Genomic DNA, 26,399 nt, shown 5'->3' with positions numbered 1-26,399 from the left:
CAAGGACTCTTACCATTCAGACTTGTATTCTTATCTTCCTTCTCCCTTCAGATACCTGTCCATCTTCCTTTTCACAGGTGGCTGTAAAACACAAACACTTCCCCATCCAGTGTCTGCCCCTAATTTCTAGGGTTTGGAGGTTTGGGGTATGAATGTGGGGAGGGTGGGATTTTGTCTTGGGGAGGGTGGGATTTTGTCTTGAGTTTTTTGTTTTGTTTTGGGTGGTTTGTTTGTTTTTTTTCTTCTTCTTCACAAGTTGTTCACCCTTGCTTATTTTCTTTCTCCAACTTCTCAGTCCAGACCACAGCATCTGTGCAAGCAGTAGAGCGATGACACTGGGGAATCAGGAAGCAGTTTCTTGATCAGCTTTAGTACCTCTGCAAATGATCCTAGGTAGTGTTCATGGCGACACCCAAGGTTTTAAAGGCTAAGCTCTAACAAGTTTCATTAAACACAGCCAAACTGAGTGTTCCAGGGTTTGTAACTCAATATAATTTGGATCAGGCACCCCAAGGATATATGCTACTGAAAACCACGGACTCTGTATTCCACAGCTAGAGAAAAAAACAATAAGCCTCCGGTGAATATCATAGTATGATTACAAAATATTTTTCCCAATTAACCTTCACAGAAATAGTTAATCTGCTGCAATGAAAAAGGCTAAAAAAGTTAAAGATCAACAGCACATACCACAGACACACACCAAGAAATGATGTAATTTAACTTCTGTCATCCTTTCATATGTTGTGTGGGTTAACTTAATGGTTGAACAGCTTCAATATGCACATTAAAGAGCGCTGCTTCAAACTAAGAAACTTATCTGTTCCTCTTAAAAGGTCCAATATTAATTGCTAAAATTAATTGTATTTTATGTTGTTATAAGATCACCCCATATTTAAAAGTGGGGTTTTTTAAGAGCACCATATGATTTTGTATCTGAAATAATTCAAAAACACTTAGTGCTTTTCATAAGAAAATAAAGTTTCATTTCATCTATTATTTTACTTTTTCATATCAAACCTATTCTTGGTTTCTAGCAGGCCTAGTAGTTTCAAAATTAGACAATAGAGCTATACTTTTTCAACCAGTCATCTTACTAAAATTGTTAAACATTACTCTAGACTGAAAAATGGAAGGAACATCTCCTTATGTTTTTTATTATCTATTTTTCTTCTCAAAGTAAGCTTGTTCTGTTTACCTTCAGGGATCTTCCATATTTACTATTCATATTCTGCAGTGCTGACTGATTTCACTTTCAGGAAAGAAAATTTTCAGCTCTTCCTGGTAATCATGCTCACTGTCACTTGCATAAAGCATCAGTGTGAACCCGCACATAAACGTGTTATGTCCGAGCTGGAGAAGGGAGTGGGAGGGAGATTCCACATCTGGAAAGTACTCTAAGCCTACGGTCTTATCAGTTCAATATGAAAACTGAGATGTTTTGAAAAAGCTACTACAAGATAGCAATTATCATCATCAAAAGACCCCAAGAGAATCGTACAGGAAATTACAGGCAACCTCCTGTTGTCCCTTCCTACATCGATTATCCTCTCATCTAAAGGTTTAAGGAAGGACTTTAATGTAATAGAGAAAGAAATTATGACATTCAGCCTCTAGAATTTGGAATTAAATTCTAACTCTATCAAACTTTACAGTGAGGTTAATGTCCCAAGACATATTGTATTTTAGTCAGAGCCTACAAGCTTTGATACAGCAACTAATCACATTTTATTACCTGAAGGGGAGACTATAACAGGGTACCTCCTGACCTTCATGTCTACAGCAAATAGTGATCCCTTTTTATTTACATGTATTTGCTCTAGTAAAATAATTTATTCATTTACCATGCATCATACTTTCAAAGAACTCCCTAAACACGTTTTCATATACTTCAGTCCTTCCTATGCACAGGAGAAGATCTAAGTTCTGTTTTATCTCATGCGTTTCTATGAAGAGAGAGGCCAAATAATTTTTTTCCCCATGTACCCTTCTGCTAGGTTTTACTATAGTTTTAATGCCTATAAAAGTTGATCCAACAACAGAACAGGTAGATCAAAGGTACTGAAGGCTTCCTGGAGACCCTTTATAAAACCTCTCAGTCATTTACAAGAAAACTACCTTGGCAGTTACATTGGCAGTGATGCTTTTCCAGCCTGAGGCAATTCAAATCCCCATTTTCTTTAGGGTAGTGTTCTCTAAAGGGAAAATCCAGAATTTTGTAGCAAAGCTGGAAGGATGCTTTTTTTTATTTAGGCAGGCAGAGTCTGTCCACAGCATGAATACACTCTTAAATAATAAATGATAATCCATTTCCAATTTACAGGTTAAAACTAGCAATATCCTAAGGAAAATGTTCATTTGTGAACAAGTCCGACACGACAGCAGGTAAGGGGTGTGCAAGTTCTACAAATACCTAGGCCAATCTTTCTTTCCTTCTTGTCTCAGTAGATACACCAGAACTTACCACAGTTTAGTTCAATGCACATAGGAACGTTTGATCTAATAGTAAAATCTAATTCTCTCATCCACAGCAAACGTGGACAAGATCTTAATCCTTTCTCCTTTGCAGTAATATTTCTGTATTCAAAGACATACTTACCTCCTCTTCCCTACCTTATCCCAGACGAAGGAAATACAGATCTTTCAGTGATCTCCCTTATAGGTCAGGTTTTCTGGACTTTTGTTCATCCTTGCTTTCCCTTGAACTTACTCTGAGCGTTACAATTCTACTAAATACACTCATAAACCCTCAAATCAACTACCAAGATGCTTCTTGAAAGTAAACACGCAGCTTAAAATGCAAAGTACTTCAAAGTCAATCTCGAGAGAAGCTCACATATTCTACTTCAGTGCTTTGCAAGCTGAAGACAGGCATTTGAAATGCCAACATGAAAGAACACTGGAAGAAGTTCATTTACATTAGCTTGTCTCCTTAAGACCTGTAGTACTTGTTGCCACCGACATACACAAAAATTTTTTACTTTAAATACCACAAGCTTCCGTGGTGTCAAACTGTATGGCTGGGCCTAGCTCAGTCCCTTCTTCCTTACCAAGATGACTGAAATCCCACCTAAGTGCTGCAGGACACGGACTTCATTCATTACAAAGGCGCTTGCCTCTCGCGACACCCGATGGACCACATATATCTGAGAACGGAAATACCTTTAAAAAGCCCCATGGTGTTAGAAAGTGCAGCACCGGACGAACTAAGCTATTTCACTTAAGTTTGTTTTGGCAGATTTTCAACTCTCTAGTCTATCCTTGCCTTGTTTTCACACACAAGACTTGGAACAATTCCATTTATCAAGTCTACCTAGATGGAGCATTAAGTTGGCCTCTAAAATAAGACAGGGAGAAAAAGAGGAAAAAAATAATGCAATTCAATACTGTTAACAATTCTCTCACTATAGTTTTATGCATGCAGGACAAAAGTGGAAGGTAGGTGGGGAAAAAAACACATTTGAAATCTGAAGACTCAAAAGACTACTTTTCAAGCTATGCTACTTGACATAAGACAATGTTAGCTAAATATGAAAACGTATTTTTGTGAAAAAAGTTATCATACAAAAATAACTCCAAATAATTTTCAGTTAAGCTAGAAAAGGGAAAAATGATTATTTTCCATAGTTTAAGGGCTTTACTACAACTGTATAAAACAGATAGTTGCTACCATTTCTTGTAAGACTGAAGAGCTTCCAGTCATGTACATTTTTTATATATTAATAAAATATCTATAAATATATATATTTTATAAATATATATCATATATCCAGCATACATCCACTAATGGGAATATAAAATTACTCTGTTTCAAGCAAAAGCTACAGTGATTAAAAGAGCTGTACTTCACTTTACACCATCTTTCAAGGGAACCTGCTTTTTTACAATACGAATGCTTGCTTTAGATACTAGCAGGAAACAATTACCAGATATGCATGCTTGGCTATCTATTTATATAAGAGCAGCTTTCCAATTGCAGAAGAACTTTTGTAACAGCTTAGAGAAAAAAGAAAAAATTAAACATTAATTCTCTAACCACTGTCATTCATCAAACTTGACAAAACAAAGCAAAATCCTTATTCTATTTTAGAATTTAATTTGGACAAAATTGAGCTTCCATTTTATTCTCAGACATTTCAGTAAACCACAATCAAGTTATGATCAGTTTTAATTAAGTTAATGGATTATGAAAAATAAGCTACCTAAAATTACACAATTCCTTTTTACTAGGGCTTGCATTTGACTTCTACAAACCAGCCTAGTTTGGCAGACACTCATATCTACAACATGGCAAGAGCAAGAATACAAAAGCAATGAGAAAGCGTTGCCCACTGGCATGACATTTTTCATCTTAAAGACTTTCTTCATTAGTGAACATACCTTGCAATAATTTTAATGCTGTAGTTTACAGACCTCCAAGGAAGAAACTGCTTTCTTTTGATCATGCAATTCCCAAAGCAACTTTGCCAAATCTGTTGAGCATTTTTAAATACTACTGCAAGATACATGCCACCCTTCCTAATGTATTTTCTGCTGTGCTAGGCAGCTAACTATCAAGTAGAGCACACGCACCAAGTCAGTCTTGTGCTCCAAGGTTTTGCTACGTAACACAATTTACGTTAGAGCCTTAACTTGATTCAGACTCATCCAGTATCAAACTGATGGATACTTAATACCTGTTTATTCAAATTAGAAGCAAGTTTATTACATATAGGACAAAGTACAGTTAAATGAATAATTAAGATTCTAACTTAACATTTACCTTTTAAACCAAAAAATCCCAAACTCCACCTTTTTACACTTTATGAAAGTTTGCTTTCGATGGCAGATAGCAGCCCTGCTTCATTCATGGGTGAGGAAATGGACTGAAATGATAAATGACAGCTTCAAGGGATGAGTTCTAAGACATTGACTGTCCTGAGAACAGCTCCTTTTTCAGCAGAGATCTCATTACATCAGAAGCTTCTGCCTGAGGGTCCAGAACTTTTACTGTCAATGGTATAAAAAAAAGCAAGCCTATTGTCAGCAAGCTTAAGTTCACAATTGGACTCTGTACTCCGTGGAAAAATTTTGAGGTCTGCAGATCAACAAGTTGACATTCACAGTACATTACTTCAACTCTGTTAACTGTTTTGGCAAGTGGTCAGTCACCAAGAAGTATAGACAATAATTCTTACTCTCCCTTCTAGGTCAATGGTATGTGCTTGATTAATGACATCTGAGTTTCACCAGTAACCTAAATTGACATATTTAGCAGGGAAGCCATGGAAAATTGTTTGCCTATCAGTAGAAATTAATCATACAGGACTTGTACAAAGATTAAGCTTGCAGAAGATGAGACATGATTTGCAGCAGGACAACACACTCGTAACTTCCCACCACAGGAGCTCTTCTGGAAAAGCTTTACTATTCTCTGCAAGTCTCATCCTGAACAACAGGGAGTAGTAGCAAAGTCTCAGTAACAGATAATATTGCAAGACTGCAAGCAGATGCTTTCCTCTGTATTAAACAGGGCACACTTTCAACCCCTGAACTCACCTATTTCAAGTGTGTTCATTTTCAAAGTTTTTCCCCCAGAGCAACTCGAGATTAAGCTACTCAGTTACAGCTTTACTTCTCAAAACAATTTAACCAGACATTCAAATTATCCAAGACAACAGTTTAACTGCTCCTAATAATTTAATAAACTTTAGAGCAAGCAGCAGGTAGATCACGGTGATCACTGATGACATTCTATATTATGTTTATAATCATGAAGCCCTTTTGAGCTTATAGAAAAAAAAGGCAAGGTTTTCATTTCCTCCTTCCTGTGCACAATATTGGTGAAGGACAGTCATGATTGTCACTTCAGCCATCACGCCTATTTTCCTGCTTTGTGGAAGTAGATTAATTACTTTATGACTGCCATTGCTTGTCAAGTCATTTTTTTCCTGAATACCTATACAGTATGGGGTATCATTTCATTTCAGGTGAGATTATAAATATCCAAAGCCTCTAACTCCAGACAAACAAATCACAAGACATTTTTCTGGATGAAATAGCATTCAAGTCTACTTTGCAATTGCACAAAGTTCTGCCATGCAATTCCATTTAACTTTCATCCCCTGCAGGCAGTACGCACTCCTTTCATCCGCATGAAAATGGACGAGGTATAGCCATTAGATGTTTCAAGAAAGCCATCAGCCACTACTTCTTGCCTCCACCTCTCATGCCAGCTGAGAGAGAGCTGGCATCAAAGCCTTCAAGTGGCACTGATTTCTCCTGCTGGTCAGCCCAAACCCAGCCTTAAGAAGGAAAGCAGTAGTACAACGGAATTAAGCACTGTCCCGAAATGAGTCCTCTCAACCAAGAACACCAGAAAGTAGGTCTCCAACCTAACCTTCATACCATGTCCAGAAGTAAAGATTCCAGAGCTTTGTTCCGTCTCAGCTAAGATGCTTTGAGTACATTACGTGAAGCAAATGCACAGCTCTGAGGGCTCCGGAGAAACTGGTGACTCATTTGCTTTAATCGTGTGAATGCAAACTGCCAAGAATGCCCTACGGTTCTATAGTTAACCATGGTTTTGCAAAGTCATTTGTCTAGCTATCGTTAAAAAACCTTAAGGTCTTCATGCTAAGCAACTCCAGCCCAAGAAGAAATGCAATAGAAAGGGCTTGTGCATACCAGTGGCTTCTGACTCCCACACAACCAATGGTCCCTCTCACCCTCAACTTGTAAACCTCAGTGCAGCCATACTTTATACATCCTTGGAGAGGATTAATTTAATTTTGATTTCCTCTCTGTGTTTGCTTTGGAGGTTTCCAGCTTGAGCAATATATATATATGAGTAAAATTTGGCAGCAAGCAGCCTGTAATATGATGTATATCATTTCAGCCTGGCGAGTATATTCAGGAAAACAACAAGCTGGCAGTGAGGACAGCTTCATCTCACATTCAGAAAGTGGAAGACTAGTGTAGGAATAAGAAATGGCAAGACATTTCCAGGAGCTGAACTTAAGAAGGATAAGGTCCAATATCATCCATGTGACAGAAGGAACACAGTGCCCAGCAAAACAAGCTTTGATCATGACAGAGGAGGCGACAGCAGGCATACAGGTATTTAAATCCATGGCCTTTTCATCATCCAACAGGTTTCTAGTATATTGGTTACTGGTATCTTCCAAAGCTTGCCAGAGCAATGGTAAAACCAGAGCCATGCAAAGAGTTATTGCTGCCACAGGAAAGCAGACAGAAATAACATGATTTTGCTGTTCTGACTTGCATGTTTGAACATCATGCTAGATTAAAGAAAATATTAAGTATTTTCTATAAGATTTTCCAATGAGCAAAGTAGGAATTAAACTCCAAGCTGTACCATTTCCAATGTAAACTTCAGTTAAATAGTACAAATTTCAGTCTCGACTTTTATTCCATCAGTTGTCCTTCATGAAGGAGTTAAAAGCATGCATAACATGCTATTCTATCTAATATTCTATTCTATGTACATAAAATCATGATTCTATGATTATAATACTGAACAGTAATGTTCTATGCACAACAGAAAGCAGCTTCTACTACATTCCAAATAAACACAAGGACTTTCTTTTTAGCTTATTCATGCCATTTTTCATAGCTGAAATGCATTTGCTCAGCTGAATTCAGTGGTACATACCTACGGTCATAAGCTACCAGTGCGTGAAGGCCATTACTGCCTGGAGCAAAACAATCCAACCATCCTGATACAGACCTTGTTTCAAGGCTTGCCCAGCACAAAGATTCTCCAGTGAGTACAGACTCAAAATTAGTTGACATCACAAGCTATTACTGTTTCAATAGTGTACTAGTCTTCTAGAATTTCCAGATTTCCATCCACCTAAAATTGGCAAGGTTCCTTTTATCAGACCTCTATACAAGTTTATCAAGATTATGTGGTTGCTTTCACCAGAAGCTTTCTGTAAAGGGACACTAGCGCTGGAATGCAATGGCCCACATCTGCCTTAATGTCTATTATCACTGCTTAGCAGTGTGTTACCCCTACATATGAAACCTGAAACTACATCTGCCTTTTTAGTATCATACAGCACAGAAGCTTTGTTTTCAACTTAAGGTTTACTAACTTCGCTATCCTTTGTCATCACTTCTTCCTACTCCGAGTCTAAATTCAGTGCCCTTAGTTTGAGTGGACCCTTCCTTCCTCAAAATGAAACTTTCATGATATGGAAACAAACTAACTTGTGGCAGAAATGGCAAAAAAAAAATCCTAGTCCATTCAGACTCGTCAGTCACGAGTTCAATACCTACTTGACTGTTCCATTAATGTTCAACAGACACAAAAGAACAAGAGTTATCAGATCTAACTCCACAGTCAAATGTTCACCCTTAAAAAAAAAAAAAAAAGGAGGGGGGGAGCAGGGCAAATAAAAACCATTACAAATCAGTGTTTAAGTGTCCTGCACAGGCCCAAGATACAATATGCAATGTTCAAACTTTGAGAATAAGACCATGTATTTCAACACCCAAATATAAACTCCCTCCTCCCCTTTTAAACCTTTGCCATTGAGTGATTTGTGGTTTGAATACTTGTATCTGAAGACCATCATATTCTGGATGTGTAAGACAACAGCATTTTAAAGATGGTGCAACACAGTTAAACACTTGGTTTTCCCTGGCCTTGTCCTGTCAGCCTGCAATTCTTTCCCCGAAGAAAAAGAGAAGATGCTGATTTTTCTACTACTTCCAGATGCTAAGTGGCAATGGCTCTGACAAGAATACCTGAAGCTTGAAAACTTCAGCTAATCTGTACATCTGCATTAAGATGAATTATCCTAAATGCATCTGACTTGGTGAGCAAAGGTGTCATGTCACACTTTCAGAGTTCTGTGTAGGATGCCCTGACAAACTGGGGGAAGGAGTGTCCTTCATTTAGATCAAAATCAATAGACATGATGTACAAGTGAGGAAGTTAAGCTAGTATGTCAACAAAACAGCACAGGAACCTAAAATCTTCCAAGCCCAGCAAAAGACCTAATTCTGAGCTGAGCAAGTCATTCACAGACCACAACAAGAGTGCCCACAAAACTGGGTCAGAATTAAAAAGATTACTGTCCAAGGAGAAAAATTCTTTCAGTTGATGTTTGAACCACATTAGTATTAAAACATACTCAAAGTCAGAACAGAATTTATGTTACTTAATTTTCAAGAAGCAACCAAGGCAACAAAACCTTTCTAGCTTTTCTAATGAGTAAACACACACACCACAAACTACTGCAATATAGTGGGTAAAGAGGGGAGGACTGGTGACATGTTTTCAGTTCAGCATCCTCCCATGCCAAGTTTCTTGAAAATTCCAATATGTGCACAGAGGGGAAGAGTTGAAGCTCATCCAAATCTTGAATTTAGTTTCCTGGACACAAGCAAATGAATGCAAACACAAATAAATAAAAACCCCTACACACAAGTAGCACCTTAACACCTAAAATACACTCATTTTTCTTGCTGTAGAGGAATGCATCAGGACATAAATGGAGACCAGTATCACTGACAGCAGTCCATTTCATACCAAAGATAACCTTGGTCCTGGGGTTAAAAGGAGCTGACAAACATGCCTCAGATTTTCACTCAAGTTTCAGCTATTTGCTTTTCACAGAGACTTTGTGTAATGGTTTATTACTAGCTCTAGGGATATTATTTTTCTATATCCTTTTAACAAAGGAATAACTTTTTCATGAGTTATTTCAGTCCAGTAACAACTTCTTAAGAAGATGGGTGCATTTTTAAATCTGCAAGACCCCTATTCCAGTGCAAATGAGTTCTTTCAAGAACAGCTCAAGCAGTCAAACACCTCAGTTTTTAGGGAAACTACTTGATGGGATATATCTGCGAGGTTCCACAACCTCCTCAAACGTTGACTGAACTCCTTCAAAGCTTTGAAGAAATATGGCCTCTGTTAGGACTTGATATTACTAAGTGACACTTAACTCTTGGATTTTGATGAGAGTAAATGCGTAATTTAATCCAGGACAATAAGCAATGTTCTGGGACTAATACGTGAACTATTTTTTAGAGCCCCAGTCACAATCCAAGACAAATATCAGCAAGTTTCACACAGAGTTTATGAGCTACCTTTTGGATTAAGGAAGCTTATCTGGTTACCAAAGTAACATGATACATCAGTTTTCCCAGCAGCCACCAAATTCCAGAGAGTCACCACGATTACAGTTGCTGTTAACTAAACCATCCACTACAAAATGCTCATTTCTCTGGCCTGAATCGGCTAACCATTCAGACGAAAGGACACAATTTCTATGAAGGGGCCCAAAGGAAACACTTTATCCTTTCAGCAGTATCTGAGCCTGCTAAGTTTATAAGCATAATATATCATATTGAGCAATAGACAGCAGGATACAAAGGTTTGGTCACTCATACTTTTAACCACATTCACATTTTTTTATGACTTTGCAGCTAATATGATCTGTTTTTCAGTTTCTTTCACCTAGTTTTACTGCTTGCAGTTCCCAACTACATTCCTTTTTTCCCCCTTAGTCAGGCCAATATTTCAGTTACTGTTTAATTACTGTTTCATCATTCTTCCCTCCTAAATAGCGCAGAGTATTACATATTTAAAAATGGTTGCTCTAATTTAGAGCCCACGAATGTTAAACAGCAACAAGTTCATGGCATATTGGCCTTCTATGCTCATCTTATTTTCAAGATAGATGAGAAAAGATCTTTCTCTCTTAGGGACATATAAGGAGCTGCTCTAATATTATATGTTCCAATTTCTATTAAATTAGCAGGTGCAAAATTTAAGCAGCATAGAATCACTTAAAGTTCTGAGTCAAAGCATGAATGAAGGATAATAAAGTTACAGTAATAATTTGGGGATTAATTTATCACCAAATACAAAAGGATACCCGTGTTCTTCCCCTTTAGGCATCTAAATCAGAACTGGAACAACCAATAACAGAAATCAGGACATGAGATAAATGACATGAGCCCTGTTTTTTCAGTTCACATCAGCATTTGTCTGTTAACTCAAAATGGACATCTATGGATACTCATGACAATAGTTTCTCATGACAGAATCTCCCATTTGCTTTTGAAGCCTCCCAGTCTTCTCCTTATGAGCAATATTTTAAAAAAGACTGGTATCATCACAGTAACACAGAAAATATTAGGTGGGGGTGACTATTTCCTGTGTGGTTTGGGTTCATTTCTTGTTTTGGCCATATACAAATGCACATTCTAAACAAAAATCATTTACAAAATTACAAGTATATGAAAGTGTTAACACCTCAAGCTGAGAAGAAACCAATTCACCTTCATTCCAAAGAGCTATTTAATATGATTGGTAAAATCTGAACCCAGTGAATGAATGGTAATGCTGTTATTTTGATTCAGATACAGTTTCATTGGGGGTGACATTCTTCACATAGTCCAGCAAAATATTCAGATTTCATCAAATGCTATCAGAGTCTGTCTTGCCTAATTAGACACTGACAGAAGTGATCTTTACTAAATATTGAAGGATACAAGCAGATTCTGTCATTCACCCAATGCCACATCAGCAGAAAGAAAAAAGTGTTCCTCCAGAATCTTTTCCCCCAAAATAGTTGTCAAGTAGTCTGACAAATTAACAGCACGAATTGACAACTATTGATGTCAGTTCTTTTTACTACAAGTAGCCAAAGCAGATTCAGAATATTGTGAATTTTAGCCAGATCCAGAATAATCTCCCATTAAAACCAGGCACATTAGCTTCTTGATCAGTTTCACTTGCTTAACATTGCAAAAGCCTTCCAAATACAAATGCAAGGCTGGACAGAAAATGTGTAGCACAACAGAATCTGAGGTACAAAGGCATTAAAAGAAATTTGAGAAAGTTAACTCTACTGGCACAGCAAAGAGAAAATACACTCACAGCTAAAATCAGATTGGACTGTAATTTTGCCTCAGATTACAAAAAGTTACTAAAATCTTCTTTCAAAAGCAAAAGAACAGCAAAGGTCAAAGAGCATGATGATTTCAGAACACAGAGTTCAAGCTAATGTTTTATCTCAGCCCACAATGAAGAAGGACCAAGTAAACATAGTCTCCCAAGCTAGAGCCCACTAAAGACATTCCAATTATGATTTTATCATTTAAACAACATTTGGTTTTGTTCTATAAAGGAAAACTACTATAAAAGCCCTTCCTTGTGCAAGGTAAACAATGGCTCTGCAAAGTGCACAGTTTCTGAGCTTTCAGGTGCCACAAACAGTTTTTATTGCTCAAATGGGAGCTAAAGACCTACCTGGCAAGGCTTGCAAATGTTTATCTCACCAGGGGGATGTGATGGGGGTGTTTAAAACAATAAGATCTACCTTTACATGTCTACATGAACATATATCTTCAGATTAAGCAAATAGCAAACTTCACAGCTGTGAAGAATTTGTTCCTACTACCCACATCCTTGAGATCTCTTAACATTAATGTTCGTCTTTCAGAGATTCCCACCTAGCACTATTTACCTACAAAGAACAAGTAAAAGACTTCCTGCAAACAATGAATACCTGATAGTGCTGTAAAATTTCACTCTCTTGGATATACAAGATGGACATGGACTTCATGTTGGGGGGGGGGGGGGGGGGGGGGGGGGGGAAGCACTATAGATTAGATTAGGCACTGGTACAAACTGAAATTTCTCTATCGTGACTGACAATAATTTACAATGGAGATTTAAGATATATCCAAGCCATTGCAAGCAGCATGACAGGTTACAGTCATCCAGTAAAGTTATCAGGCTTTTTTCCACTCATGCATTCACATCTGTAAAGCAGCATAAACACAGGTAGGCTACCTGCCTATGAATAGTCTCCATACTTCACTTTCTTGGAGAGTAACTCAAACTAGCTGATCTAAATTGACTACCAAATCTTACAAACAGGCATTTACAACGCATCTCTAAAGAAATCCTGCGCACCTTCTGGCAAGCCTACATACACACAAGAGGCCAGAGCAACTGAGTAGAAATCTCCTAGCTCAGTGTAGCTGATAGACTGCTATGGGTACTTGTTTTCCTGTATCCAAAAAAAAAAAAAAAGTCTTCTGTTTGAACCATTAAAACAGCAATTATACTTTGAGGTTCAAGTATATGGTTCAAGGTTCAATCCATGATCACAGTTCAAGATGAAAACTAGCCTTAAATGTGAAAGGAAATATCACAACAGACTGTTGCTGAGCTCACAGCAGGCACACCACCACAGCACAAGTTGTATGTTCAAGTGTGGCTAATTAAGGCTAGAGGAAAATGTATTTGGCTAATTACCAGATTATACTCATGCTCATAAATTCTGCTTATACTTCCGGCCTAGTCCACTCTAATTGCCTAAACCAATGATGATCCAGCAGTCAGAATTAACAAGAACATGAGAATTACCATTATCGAACTGCCATTTTTGTCAGCCAATCTCAGTACATACTTCTCAAGGGAAATCTGAGGAATGCTGGCAGAAACAAGGAGATGCCAAACTTCAGTAACTTGAGAAAAACACAGTAGCAGGCACTATGGTACAATAGCCAGAAGAGAAGAACAGAATGAGTCAGCAACTCTAAGCGGATATTTCTCAAGCATGCTGCTAGTTTTGGCACTGTTGGCAATATCAGACTTAAAAATTATACAGTCATTTGACAAGCTGACATAAAAAGATAAGATACAGGAAAATAAGGCAGGATATTTTGTGCAATAAATTTAAACTACAGCATCTTAACAGGAATTGTCGAGTTAAAGGCAAAAACTTGCTACTCCAATTCTATTTCATTATTTCGATCAAGTACTAGAATTAATCTGGAGGAACTTGCTAGTGTCAGTTCATAAATTCTGGAAAATGGATAAGCCTGACATATTTAAATATGCGTTATCAGGTTGTATATATTCTTCAAGCAGTCTTAGCAGACAGTCTAGCATTCAAGAAAGATAGTTTTTAGACCAGCAAATGTTGGGCAATCATCAGATACTTCAAGGTGACCTCACTTCTCAGAGAAGGAAACTACTTCAAATAGCCAGCATAGGCAATAACGAAGAACAATTTAGTGTAAGAACCTCCCTGTGATAACAGTATTTAAGTAGTTTGGTATAGCATTTTACATAAAGAATTACATTTGGGATCTTGGATTCCTTAAAATCAGATTTACAGGTAATTGAATAAACCGTAATCACTCCTACCAAGCATCAGACCTTACTCTGGAAAAGCTAATGCCAGGTTTTTAAATTGGGATCATTTCTCTTTAACTGTACTGTAAGTGCATTTGCTCTGGTAGGTCTCACATTTCAGGCAGCAGATCAAGTAAGACTGCAGTTTTATGTACCTTTCCAATTTGTTCCTAGTATTGTTTGGGCAAGTTTTAAACATTTGGCTATAGTATTTCAGCACAAATTAGCCAGAATAACGTAAGGTTTCAATTTGCAGCTTTAACCTTGCCAATGTCCCAACTGCTTTTGCCTTGTATTTGAACTCTGATTTAAATGCTGATTGCAATGGTATTGTTAAAATTAGCAGAACAGCTTTGCAGGAACACTGCCTATTAGATAGCAAAAGCATAACAAGATGTGGTTAAACACAAAAAATAATGCCCAAGAACAACCTCTATACTACTCTGTACCTCCACATACTGCTCGAGGTGATTATATTTGCGTATGCATTCAGATATGTTGGTTAAAGGAATTTAAATAGTGAGCTCTGTTTATTCTGCCAAAGTGTTTATAGTTTTGGATTTATTAACTGTCACTCCTCCCATCCACCTCTTATTCTTTCCCAATTTTTTGGCTTCAAATGATTCTGTTTTGGCACATTCAGTAATGCAACATTTCACTTCTCTAGAAAACTCCACAGCTAGAAAAGTAACACAAAACCCTAGGAAGCTTACCTGGTCTCCAGTTTCACTACCAACTCAAAACAGCCACAGTTCACTCAAAGCCAACTGAACCTCAGCCCAGTTCCAAGTAAGCAGGGGCAAATTCAGGCATTCATATCAAATTCAGACAGGGCTTGGTGCACAGAAAGTCTGCTTAGACAGTACTTCAACAGTAGAACCAAGCGCGCAAATTCCTGGTAAGAGATGCTGCAAAGACATGAGGACAGACATAAAAAGGAAGAGAATTGCCATCAAAAGAATTAGGAGTTATGCATATGCTTGCATGTATCCAGAAAGAACATATACAGATTTTAATTTCTAATACCGGGTTAGTAAAAGGAAAAATATTAAAGAACTGAAGTGAGAAAAGATTTCTTAACAGGTGTTTGATGTAGGAAGGGATCAGAAGAGCTCCTTCTGCCAAAAGGATCATCAAGAAAAACTGGGTGGAAAACAGCATGTCTTTTCAGAAAACAGTCTTTTGCCACAACACTTGATTAGCTCAATGTCCTGAGAGGATGCACAAACCACTCAAAAGCTTCAGTGGAACTCCAATATATTAAACATAGCTATCTACCTTATTATGTGAAACATAATACACAGAAGGGTTGCTTATTTGCAAACTGGTTCTCTAAGATTTTTATCTCCCTCTGAAGTAAGATCAGGATTGCACTCACCTGAATCTTTGTCTGAGCTGAGTCTCCATCAGGAACCACATTAAATACCAAAAACATTCAGTAGCACCTTTCCACATTTTTCATAGTGTCCATCATTATGCACAATGCAAGGACCCCTCTTCTTAAATTCATTGAATGAATTAAGAATTACTCAGACATCCAAAAGACACCCAGCCTTTTGAAAGAATATGATTATGAAGCCAGAGGATTAACAGAATGACATCCTCCCTGAAAACATACTATAATATGTACTTTGTTTCCCCATTTGTAAGGTGAAATGAAAGGCACACAATCCAAATGAATCTTTCTGTGTTCAAGAAATGTCACTTAATATATTCCCATGTAGAGCAGTGATAAATGTTTTCTGATATAAAGCTCAAATTTTGATGGAAAAGAAATTTTTCTATATAGACAGCCAAGATATCATTAATTTTCTATACCTCTGAGTATGAAAGCCAGGGACAAAAGTGTCTATCGTTCTTAAACAGAGAAAATAAGAGTGCAAAACCACTGCTCAAGCGACTTCACATATTGATAAAGCTCAAACTTTCCACAGTTCATTAAAAATGTTGCAAAAGTAGCTGCTTGTTCCATTATTCACTGTAGTCTTCTAAAGTTACTTTTAATATCTTAAGTGTCAAAGAACGGTATGGCTGAACACTCTCTATTCCTACTTTCCTCCATTAGATATTAATGACATATTAATTCACTTGCAATTTGTAGATTAAAGCAATGCAGTACTAGTAGTCAAATTCCAGTGGTTTTAAAAGTCACTTGAAAGTTATTTTCTTAAGAAATTATTAGAAGAGTACAGCAAATGCATGGACTTTTGCTATTATTACACGAATTGAGGCTAATTTGTCTTAGAAAACCTTATCCAAGTATGCTCCAGTTTCAGCTACTTGAATAGCTGGTATTTCTATAATTAAAGGAAACTTGAGTGAATACCTGTACTTCTATATTTAGAATGGTAGAAGTATTATTGAGAGCTCCAAAATTCCTAAAACTTGCCACCAGCTGTAATTCTTAGCTCCAGGGTTTTTTTTTGTTTTGGTTGAGGGTTTTTTGGAGGAGGGGCAAGGAGGTGGTGTTGGGTTTTGGTGGGTTGGGGAGATTGTTTGGTTTTGGTCTGGGTTTTGGTGCTTTTGTTGTTTTTGTTCTGTTGTTTTGGTGTTTTGTGGTTTGGGGTCGGGGTTTTTTTTGGTTGTTGGGGTTTTGGGGTGAGGCTTTTTTGGGTGGTGGTATTTTTTTCAAGGACTTCAGCAGAATGAAAACCGGTACTGAAAGAAGGCTAGTTCCACCTTCACAGCTATCCTTTTCTCCGGAACTTATCACAGTGCCAGGGGAAGATGACAGACAGCAGAAATTCCGTAGCATAGACCAGCACTCACTAATATACCATCTGCCTCAAGAAGCTTTGGTGGTAGAGACCCACCATAAAAGGATGCTGAGGACCACAGCAACACAACCTGAACAACTTTAGCCAGGTATCATCTTGCACAGATGGTGCGTATAAAATAAGTCTTACATGACTAATTAAAGCATTACATATTTGAAAAATGCTACATTTTCACATCATTTCCCCCATATGTGATTTCATGGAGGGAATTGTTCCTAATGAACCTACTTATTCCAGCCAGGCTATAGGGCCTGCTTCTCTCAGAATCATAGAATCATTTAAGTTGGAAAAGACCCTTAAGATCATCAAGTCCAACCATTAACCTAACACTACCAAGTCCACCAGAACCACTAAAAAGTACAAATAAAACAGAAAGGAGGACACAGTTATAAGAATAGGGGACTATTTCTAGTACACACCTAAACTTGAGAAGAAATACTTCTTCTGTTGAGATGCATATAAACAGGTTCTGCCAAAACAAATGCACTTGATCTCTACAATAAACATACATCTGAGAGCTCATAGGTGAAAAGCTTGTTCTATTAATTAGTCTGATTTCAAAACATGGTCTTTTTAAAGTTTATTTAAGGTACATGAACATCTTATGAGGAAGCCAGACTCAAGAATTCTCAGAGTACTGCAGAAGGAAATACAAAGTTAAATACTTACTTTTTGAAGGGTCCTAAAAGTCAACATTACTAAAAGCAAATATAATTTTAACCTCTGCAGAATACAGCAACTAGCTTCACTGTATTTCCACAAAATTCAAAACATAAACATTTAAGAGGATATATTCAGAGGTATTTCAGCACTGAGCCCCTCTGCTAAAAGTGTTTTGCTTCAGGCCTAATCTTTCAATTTGACTTTATAAAACTAAGAAATAAATTAGAACTCATACATGGAACTCATACACGAGCTCTCAATTTAAATCTGCCTCTGGATTACCACTTAACAGCCACATACATGAAGTGCAAACAGTATTGATTTTTTATTTGAAAAACAGTCAAGTTAATATGAAGCATCCAGCCTCAACATAACATTCCACACTCTGCAGGTAAGTGTTAGAAGAAAGCTCCCTGATCAAGGTAAACCCATAGAAAAACATTCAGTCTAATCTTCTAAATCAAGTTTTAGACAATAATATTCCAGCTGAGACTGTGTCTAGCAAATTGCATTTAAATGGCCCACAAAAATCCATTTAGTCTTTCACTTGCCAGAAGAGCAATGGGGGGTAGCAAAAACTCATGTGTTCTCAAGTTTCTAACTGTAATTGATTGATGGGGTAAAGAATTGCAGACAATGTCTGAGACTGGAAAAGAAGTAAGAGGCAGCGTATATTCAAAGCTAAAGAAAGTTGTATCCTCAGAAGAGGAGACAGTGCGGAGGCATGAGCATGCATACACACCCACAGTCTACCATGCTTCCTTCTGAGCCAAGCCGTAGCCAAACAAACAGTCTCTACAGCATACTCTGATTTACAGAGAGGACCAAACATCTATTTTTGGCCACTTGCCCTTCACTGAAGTATAGTAAGTAAAAGCCACAATGAGAGCAACTGGACTTCAGTTTCTGCACCAGTACAGCCTCACCTTTGCATCCCTCTCAGGTGTATCACTGGTATCTCACGTTTGAATTTAGGAAGTTGTGTGATCTACCAGCTACTGTCTGCATTCCTCTACACAACAGAAACAGAGTAGTTGTTACCTCTCCAATGCATCACTGAGTGAAGCTGGTTTGGCTAAGGATACTAACACATACTCTCTGTTTTTCACTGGTAGAGGATGCACAGTTCACCAAGGGAATATTTAATAGCATGACAAGCATTTTGTCTCTGAAACATAAAATCTCCTTCCACAACTTACAGATGCTCATAATCCATAACGTGAGGAAGGGTACCATATATTGGCCGTAACTGCATCTCCATCAAGAGATTTAACTGATGTTGCCTTAACAGCATATCTAGGACTGGAACACCATATAAGCCATTTCAAGAAGCTTGTTACCCCTTTCTCGTACCCATCCTATAGAGAAACATCACAGCACTGAAACTTTACAAATATAATGGTTGCAGTAGGCAAGACTAAGAGTGTGGTTCATTCGATTGTTCCAACTGATGGCAAGATAACACCTGCTGCCAGATACTTCCTGAGATGGTTTGCTCTTTCAAGCAAGAGTCCTACTTGACACTTTTTGCAGTCCTTGGGAATCCATACCTGCCTAAGCAGTACTTTACATGACTGCTTCTCTGCTGTAGAGTACCACAGAGCCTGTAGGAATCAGTCCCACAGATTTTCTTTCTAGTTGTTTCAAGGCATTTCATTGATTGAACTTCAACAAGTGTTGTGTCAACTCTCTAACAGAAACAGAAGAGAAGACATGCTGTGCAGAACTGGAAAGAATTAGGTCTGTTTGCAAAGCTGGAAAACAGGAGCCATGAAAGGCCTTCAGCCTCAAGCACAAATTCTACACTCTTGTTGTGGTTTAACCAACCAGGACAACTCTTCACAGAGCTGGGCACTCAGGAATTCAGCTGCCAATAGAAATTCAAGGGATGCAAAGAAGCTGTCTGCAACTTGTTCAATTAAGATTGTGTCACATAATGAGGGTGAAGAAGAGTTCACCTGCAATGTTTCATAGTCCTTCCCACTCCATACCTAGGGCACATACATCTCACCACACACAACATGTGGCTCATTCATAGGACAGCATACAGTTCTATGAATTTACAATACAGGGCTAAAGCAAAGGGCAGAGTTGGAGTGGTCTGTCCCTGTGATAAACCAGTCTCATGGTGAAGAGCAAGATACATTTACCAGTCTCTGGGGTGGGCAAGTACTACTGTATCACGGCAAGCAAATACTAGAGTATGGAGTGCTATAAAGGTAAATTTAACTAACAGTTATAAAATGTTATGTAAACACCCCTATGAAAAGACATAACTGCCACTGCTTGTACAGCATCTAACACAATCAGGCTCCTGTTCTTAGCTGGTCCCTAGACACTACTCTAACTGAACAGTATAAAAGCATTCAGTCTTGTAAGCACAGAACTCCACTTGTCTTGCTTGCAGAAGGCATGAGTCTTTCTGTTCAGCTGAATCCTCCTACAGCATAAGTGTACTGCACATGGGGAAAAGAGGCAGCTTCAGTAAAAAATCCAGACACAGGGGTTGATAAATGTGCCTTCCAGTAACAGCACTGGTTTCAACGGTCCCTGTTTTTCCCCAACACCACTTCCATGTCTCTGCTCTCACTTGCCATCATGGAACTCTTATGCTCCCTGGTTATGACATTCAAAATATCTGCCAGATTATACAGGAATTGACATTAAGTCAATTTATATTAAATTGATCCACATTAGTAACTCCTCAGCAGAAAAACTTGGTAGGAAAGTAGTAGCAACAGCACAGGCTGAGGAAAAGACTAATTCTGGTGTTGTCAAAATAAGTGTCAAATCACACTCTTCCAGGGCACAGAAAAACTAGGTTCACATCTGAAATCACCTCCAAGTATGGAGTACACAACAACACTGCCCTGAACTCTTTCTGAATCTGCAGGACAACTCATAAAAACATATCTTTACTACAGCATCTGCTGGCCTGCATTTAAGCCTCCCTCGCTAATGAATTAATCAGCTGCAAACCAGTGGTGAAGATTTTGGGCTCAACATTGGTATTCGCTGGCTCTACAATGGGCTAGATTAAGAACATAAATCTTAGAGATTAGTAAAGGATTATTTTGCATTATCTGATTTGAAAATAAAGAAAAAAACATGCTTTACTGACTGAAATAAAACAGAAATTTAAAGCAATTGTTAAGTACTGACTTCAGAGTTTCCACTATTCCTCTGTGGTTTCTTTTTTTTTTTTCCCCAGCTCTCATACGGAGAACTTAAAATGCTTTTATACAGTTCCTACATTTACTTTGTGTCTTGGCAATTCACTTCCTTCAGGTACCTCAAAACTTTTGACTCTAAGGCTTAGAGAAACATGAAGTCTACTATTCAACTTAACTTTATTAATGATTTATTCATTTATTGTTAAATTTATTGCCTGGACTGAAAAGCAGAGGTTCTAAACCAGTATCTCTCATCATTCATAGGTGCCAGATCCTCATTCCTGATATGGGATTATGCATGCCTAACAATAAACTCTTGTGATTTATATGGTCATTTATTACTTGCATGAACTGCTTTTACTGTACAGATTCTACAGTCATAGTCAGACTTGCCAAACTAGAACTATTCAAAGTCTATTATTTCTTTTAACCATAAGAAATAAAGCCAGACTGAGAGGAATCTGAGCTTGTAACTTAATTTGTAATGACAGAAGTGTAAGAAATCAGAATTATTATTTGATAATTACCAAGTACAACCGATTTATTATGAAAAAGATGAGCGGAAATGCTAGTTAAGGCACATAAATTTATCGTTTAAAAAAATACTTTCAGTTTACATCATTAAACTACATATACATTTAATGATTTCCTCTCAGCCTTCGAAGACACTCTTGTAAAAACTAGGGCCAATACACTTTCATTTAACAGAGCACATCTACTCACATATAAGGTGGCAGCAGGGAAGGATCAGCATTTCTCTGTTCATAGGCCAGTTAGTACAACATTGTATTAATACTGACACATAAGACACCTCCTTCCCCTAGACGTTAAAAATCTAGTCCTGGATGATCACATACTCCAGTAACTGCAGGTGAGGTGTGTTGATCTAATTAAATCCTTGTCAGCTCTTTATGTCCACAGCTACGTTTTTGAAAACTTGGCAAAACCCCGTCACATTTTCATGGCATTGATAGTATGAAAATAAGAGGCTGAGATTTAACCTAGAATGTATGCCAAAAAGCTTCCATTAAGTATATTCTTCAAAATAAGTTCAAAATCGGATCACATGAAATCTTAAGTATAAAAGCCTTTGCTGAAAAAGTAGCATGCAAAATTACTCAAAACCCTCTTTTTTTTTTCCTGCAGAAGTATCCTAAACCCTTTGTCACAAGCTTAAATCAGAAACTACAGCAGGTAGGAATGGAAACTGTATACAGGAAGAACTGGTTTTTAATTTCTAATACACAGAAGGAATGAGGAGGAGGGGTTCCTTTTCTGAAGATTGCTAGGATTATGCTGGGGGGCCTGACCTGGGTAATGAGTACCAGCTGCCTACCTTCACTGGTAGCTGCATTCTTCTGGGCTTTGGTGGGTGTATGATCTGTACTTGAACTCACGTCGGATGAGATGCTTGAGCTGCCTTTGCCTGCAAAGGGAGAAAGAGGTGGAGAGGGTGGGAGGGAGAGAGAAAAAACATGAGTATCAACAGCGAAATAGAAAGACCTTCCATATCAGAACATGGAACCATTCCAGGAAGCTTTAAACTGAGTTTAAAGCAGCTGATGTTCATTTTGTACACACTGGGGTGGGAGTTAACTGCATTATAACTTACAGCATGTGTATCTCTACATGTACTAAGGCTGCAAACAGCCTCCCGTGTCACAGGGACTCTCATTATTTGCTAAGCTCCATTGTAAATGAAAAGTTTGTGATTAACAACATTAGGAGAACTTTCTTGATCAGCTTTCTCAAATACCTCTAACATAGATCAGCACAAATAGGCACTGACCCTCACTAGCATGAAGGGTTAAATTCAAAATGTGGTAAATGAGTTTAGACTTCTGTTTTATGTGTTCACATCATGTATTCAAGTCACTTGGTCATGTGAAAATGAAAGCAAGGTATCTCCTGTGTCCTCCTACACCATGCTCACTGCTTGATGTAATACAGAATTTTAAAACTAACTTCTGCAGTTGCTGTTCTTCACCTTTCATTTTTTAACTGTAAGTCAGAACCAACGGATGCTTCTTCTCATTTTCTTTAAGACCTTTTCCTGCATTTCCTACATCAATGCCCTCAGACCTATATGCGAGATGTCAAACCAGGTACAGGTTACCAACAGAAGAAATCCAAATACAAAGAAAAATTTAACTGAGATAGTTACCACATAAGAACAGAGGGGGCTAAAACAAAGCTACCTTTTTGTTTACCTGTGAGGATCTAAGAATGAGTCACTTCTGTTTCCCTTCGCTCACTCTATTCAATCTCAGTAACTACTAACCGGGAATACATGCTGCTCTGCAGCAGAAACCAGACCAACCACCCAATCAGCAATACGCGAGATAATTCTAGAGAGAGGAAAGGTAATGAATACTGTTACATTTTAAGAAGTTATCTATCCCCACAAACACTGCATCAGTGAAGCCTTTAAGAGCTATGTTAGGTTTTGAACCAAAATTAGGCTGTACGCAGAAAGCTAGCTGACACCATGTTTCTGTCACTCGAATAACCCTATAATCATAGGAATGTTAGCAAGAGACTTTTCTGATCTGTTATTTCAATCAAGCATTCCTTGGGGTTCTGGGTTACAGTATGCCTGGTTTCCATAACATTTAGATGTAAGGAGGAGGTCTGCTTTTTAAAGGTGCCACAACAGAACAAGGATTTAAGTTTTAATGGGAAACGACTGGAGAATGTGCAAACGTAGGTTGCTTCACAACCAAGGTACTGCCACTTAATCCGTCAGCCAGCCCTAGAGAATCACTCTCCACAAAGTTGCTTAAGTTAACATGCTCAGATTTGAGAGATGATTGTGGAGTGAAAGGATATTAAAAAGGCCAGAAGGAAGTAAAAAATAAATGGCTAAGGCTAGTAGTTGGGTGGGGTGAAGAGGAAAAAAGTATACTTTCAGTGATTCACTAGCTGCTTTTTACATTCCTTTATGAAGTTAAGCAAACCCAAGAAGCACTGCCTCTAGAATACCACTTCAATTGCTCAAGCTGTGACATGAGTTGGAGTAATGGACTGTGGTGGTCTTTCTAGAAATGACTGCCCCAAAATAGCTCTCCAGCTAAGGCAACCAGGGCTGTAGTAGAAAAAAGGCAGATGAAAAAAAGAGAAGGATAAATGTAAAATGCTATTTGACAGGAAGAAGCCAGAGAACTTGAAACACCTGCAATAGCTGATAATGAAATCATTAATGACAAGAAAGGTATTTAGATGGTATTGCCACTACCAGAAAAAACTCATGTACCCAGCAGAAGCAGAAAACAAATTTCCAAGGAATATCAGCACTTCTTAACAGATTAATAGAAAGAAAAAAACCCAACCAAAATAAAAAAAGAGACTAACTGAAAAAAATTCTTTCCTCAAAGCAAATAAACAGGATTTCCTCTTAAAAAAAAAAAAAAAAAATCTTTTTGGGGGGAAAGGAAGTCAGTGATATGAAACAACAGCAGAGTTACTAGCTGGTCATCTGTGGCATAGGTTGTTTTCACAAAGTTTATGCTTCCTGCAGCTACCAACCTCCCCTATTAACTTCAATAATCTATTTACACCATATACAAGCCAGCCTCCAAGAGCACAACAGAAATATTTTACCCAGTATAGGGTGCTGATTACCAGTACATCCAAAAGCAACATATTATTTACAACTGCACACTTCTGTAGAAACTGTGAAATGCCAGATATAAGTCTAGATACTTACCGTTTATAAAACAAGCCTTCTTCCTCACTGTCTACTCTGAAACTCTCCATTTGGGGGGTAGGGGGCAGGGGGAGCAGGAGGTACACTGGAAATTTACTATAAAAGTGTTTTAAATAGACTAGCAGACACTACATCTATTCTTTTAGTGCAAAACAACGCCATTCATTTCTAATAGGCTAGATTTGGCTACTGCAGACTCATGTACACACGCAAGAGCCAACATGTAAGAGTAAATATTCTCTTGGGTTTGATAACAGGAAAGAGTGCACCCTCAGCAAGTTCCCAGATGATACAAAATATGGAGGAATGGTTGATACACCAAGAGGTTTCCGCCATTCAGAGGGACCTAATGAGGCTGAGGAAAAGTGGGCTGACAAAAACCTCAGGAAGTTAGTTCAACAGAAGGAAATGCCAAGTCCTGCATCTGGGAAGGAATAACCCCATGCACCAGTGCACGCTGAGGATGGACCAGCTGGAAAGCGTCATGACAGAGAAAGACCTGGCAACCCAGGTGGACACCAAATTGAACATGAGCCAGCAATGGGCCTTTGTGACAAAGAAAGCCAACAGCACCATGGGCTGCATTAGGAGGAATATAGCCAGCAGGTTGAGGGAGTTGATCCTTGCCCACCTCTGCTCAGCACTGTTGAGACACACCTGAAATGCTGGGCCCAGTTCTGGGCTCCCTAGTCCAGGATAGGTAGGGACATGCTGAAGAGATTCCAGAGGAGGGCCATGAAGATGAAGGGACTGGAGCATCTCTCAAGAGAAAAGGCTGAGAGCTGTGACTGTTCCACCTGGAGAAGAGAAAGCTCAGGGGGAACTTATCAATGTATATAAATACCCGAAGGAAGCACGTGAAGAAGGGGGAGCCAGGCTCTTTTCAGTGGTGCCCAGTGACAGGACAAGAGGCAACAGGCACAAATCAAAGCATAAGAAATTACATTTAAACATAAAATATTTAGTTATTTTACTGTGACAATAGTCAAACACTGGAACGGGTTGAACAGAGAGGCTGTGGCGGCTCCATCCTTGGAGATACTCAAACCCCAAATGGACACAGCCATGAGCAGCCTGCTTTAGTTGACCCTGCTTTGAGCACTGAGGTTGAAACAGATGATCCAGGTCCCTTCACGCTTCGACAATGCTGTAATTTTGTAATTAAGGTGCCTCTGTGAGGGCAGCATTTTGTAGACCTGTAAGCTGTGTTAATCATCCCAAGATTTCCGTGCTTCTATGAAAAATTCATCATACAAATGCCTTTCCAACTGACTACACCAGGTTTTACCACACCTTCCTTTTATACCTTTAATAGTAGCAACTTAATAGTGAAGTACTAGATCTTATTATGCCACTCACTACAGACTTGTATATCCAACAAATATATACCCCAAATAGCTGCAAAAATAGCTCCCAAAGATGTTGCCTTTTTTTCCTTAGATGGCTTATCCTAATCAAGCTCTTTAAGAAAGATCTGCAGGCAACTGCAGTGGCAATGAATACAGCAACCACCTTCTACAGTCCTTAACCTACACTAAGTTAAGCATACAAAACTAAACAGACATGAAAGAAAGTAGGCCTCCCATCTAGGGTTCATTCTCTGAAAACCACATCAAGAAGGGTCTGTAACAAATGAGCAACTTTTTAATAAAAAATGTTTTAAGCAGAAGCTCTGTGTTAGAGGAGACACCATCTAGTCCTCAAGTCAGAAAACACCTGACTCGACAGAGAAGCCTTTTGCCATGCTATGTTTGATGCCCACATACTGCTTTCAGGAAGCATGTTGCAAGGCAAAGGAAAGGCAAATTATGATTTAGTATATGGAACTGGTGCTGCCGAACATTAAGCAAGTAGCATGAATTCCCAGGCCTTACACTCACCTGAGCTCATCTGAGGCAGGGTTCTTC

The 26,399-nt window shown here is 38.3% G+C and overlaps 1 protein-coding gene across 1 annotated transcript in view; it reads right to left on the bottom strand.

The window, feature by feature from the left end:
• Positions 1–26,399, bottom strand: part of FBXL7 (F-box and leucine rich repeat protein 7) — a 188,726-nt gene that overhangs the window by 120,995 nt on the left and 41,332 nt on the right. The window contains exon 2 of the mRNA XM_049823895.1: positions 22,123–22,212. Within this exon, the coding sequence (XP_049679852.1) occupies positions 22,123–22,212 (90 nt within the window). The remainder of the gene's footprint in view (positions 1–22,122; positions 22,213–26,399) is intronic.

The sequence above is a fragment of the Accipiter gentilis genome, chromosome 20 (genome assembly GCF_929443795.1).
Source record: "Accipiter gentilis chromosome 20, bAccGen1.1, whole genome shotgun sequence".
Classification (NCBI taxonomy): domain Eukaryota; kingdom Metazoa; phylum Chordata; class Aves; order Accipitriformes; family Accipitridae; genus Astur; species Astur gentilis.
The sequence above is the reverse complement of the archived record's forward strand: the minus strand, read 5'-3'. Positions and strand labels throughout refer to the sequence as shown.